Source organism: Lycium barbarum, chromosome 11, assembly GCF_019175385.1.
Source record: "Lycium barbarum isolate Lr01 chromosome 11, ASM1917538v2, whole genome shotgun sequence".
NCBI classification, from domain to species: domain Eukaryota; kingdom Viridiplantae; phylum Streptophyta; class Magnoliopsida; order Solanales; family Solanaceae; genus Lycium; species Lycium barbarum.
The window spans coordinates 100,140,881-100,143,088 of NC_083347.1; the positions used below are offsets into that span (position 1 = coordinate 100,140,881).

General features: G+C 46.2%; 1 protein-coding gene across 1 annotated transcript; it reads right to left on the reverse strand.

Annotated features, from left to right (window-relative positions):
• Positions 1-756: 756 nt before the first annotated feature.
• Positions 757-1,128, reverse strand: LOC132620007 (uncharacterized). The gene has a single exon (XM_060334746.1). It carries the CDS (start codon positions 1,126-1,128, stop codon positions 757-759), a length of 372 nt encoding a protein of 123 aa, XP_060190729.1.
• Between the last annotated feature and the right edge of the window lie 1,080 nt (positions 1,129-2,208).

Sequence of the window (2,208 nt, forward strand, 5' to 3'; positions counted from 1 at the left end):
TGTGGGCGTAAAATCGTCCCTTAACTTTGTATAACAATGGTGGGTTGAAGAACCCTCCCTTGTGCAATGGGAGTCACATTCTAGCCACATTCACGCCTATCACACAAGCAATACCAATCCTCGCCCAAAATTCGCCCATACCCATATCCCTACTTTACAACTATAAACATCAATAACAAGGAGAGAGAAAAAAAATGGAAGATGAACACTTACCTTGTGATGTTAATGGGGGATGGATTAAAGCAACTTGAAGTTGTTTTTGTGAGAGAGGGAATGGGGATGGGTATTTTTCGTATTAGAGGGAATGGGGTGAGTTGGGGGAATATTGTATGATGAACATCAGAAGAGGGGGGGGGGGGGGGTTTATAACCTATATACGAAAAAGAACATACAAACCGGGTCGACCCGCGCGATCCTTCCGCATCGCGGATGGAAAGCGCGAGACTGCAGAACTCCCCGCGATCGGTCCGCATCGCGGGTGGATCGCGCAAATCACTAAACACTTCTGATTTTTTATGCGCGATCTGCCCGCATCGCGTGAGTAAAGCGCAAATCACTGGGCACTTTGTTTATTTTTTTCTTTTCGCCCAATTCCTGCAACATGAACAAACGTGACCTATATCATACAAAAGGTTGGGTTGCCTCCCAACAAGTGCCTTAGTTAAGGTCGTGGCATGACACTTTTTTTGTTTTTTTTACACGGGTTGCCTCCCGAGAAGCGCCTGATTTAACGTCGCGGCACGACGTAGGCTTTCCTCAATCCTCTTTTAGATCGATGGTGGTTCTTGCGCGGTCAGTGGTCTCCCCGTAGTAATGCTTCACTCTTTGTCCGTTCACCAAGAATGTCTCATCCGAGTTGGGTCTCTTTAGCTCAACTGCTCCATGTGCTGTCACACGAACCACCTCGAATGGCCCAAACCACTTACTCTTAAACTTTCCCCCGAAAATCTTCAGCCTAGAGTTATACAGGAAAACTAACTGCCTGGGCTCAAAATCACGAGATTGGATGCGCCTGTCATGAATTCTCTTGGTGCGCTCCTTATACATTTTCGCAATTTCATAAACATGATAGCGGAATTCCTCCAACTCGGGCAGCTGCAACAGTCTCTTCTCTCCAGCTTGAACCATGTCTAGATTCAGCTTCTTGATCGCCCAATATGCTCTATGCTCAAGCTCGACTGGTAGATGACATGCCTTACCAAAGACGAGCTTATAGGGAGATGTGCCAATCAGAGTTTTGTAAGCTGTCTGTATGCCCACAGAGCGTCATCAAGCTTCAATGACCAATATTTTCTACTTACGCTCACAGTCTTCTCCAAAATCCTCTTGATTTCTCTGTTCGATACCTCCACTTGACCACTCGTCTGAGGGTGATAAGCAGTCGCTATCTTGTGTTTCACCCCATACTTGAGCAGCAATTTATCAAAGAGCCTATTGCAAAAGTGCGTACCTTGATCGCTGATGATGGCACGAGGGGTCCTAAACCTTGTAAAAATGTTCTTTTTCAGAAATTGCGCCACCACACTAGCATCATTGGTGGGAAGTGCAATGGCTTCCACCCACTTCAAGACATAGTCTACAGCAACCAATTTGTACTTATTCCCCTTGGATGGTATGAAGGGACCCATGAAGTCAATACCGCACACATCAAACAACTCGATTTCTAAGATGCCCTTCAAAGGCATTTCATGACGCTTGGAGATATTTCTGGTCCTCTGGCAACTATCACATGCTCGCACAAATTCATGAGGATCTTTGAACAAAGTTGGCCAGTAGAACCCGGACTGAAGTACCTTTGCAGCTATTCTGTCACCCGCGTGATGTCCCCCATAGGGTGATGAGTGACACTTCTCTAGAATCGCTGAGACCTCTTCCTCTGGAATACACCTTCTGATCAGCTGATCTGCGCCAACCCGGTAAAGATAGGGCTCATCCCACACATAGAAACGACTGTCGTGCAAAATCTGCTTCTTCTTCTCGTGATTAGCACCCGGGGGGTAAATCTCACTTACTATAAAGTTCACCATGTCTGCATACCATGGCACCTCAGCTTATTGAAGAGCAAAGAGTTGCTCGTCGGGAAAAGTCTCCTTAATCGCCACTGCTTCATTCACATGTTCCCGATCTTCTAATCTCGATAGGTGATCTGCTACCTGATTTTCTGTGCCCTTTCGATCAAGAATTGCGATGTCAAACTCTTGCAGCAAC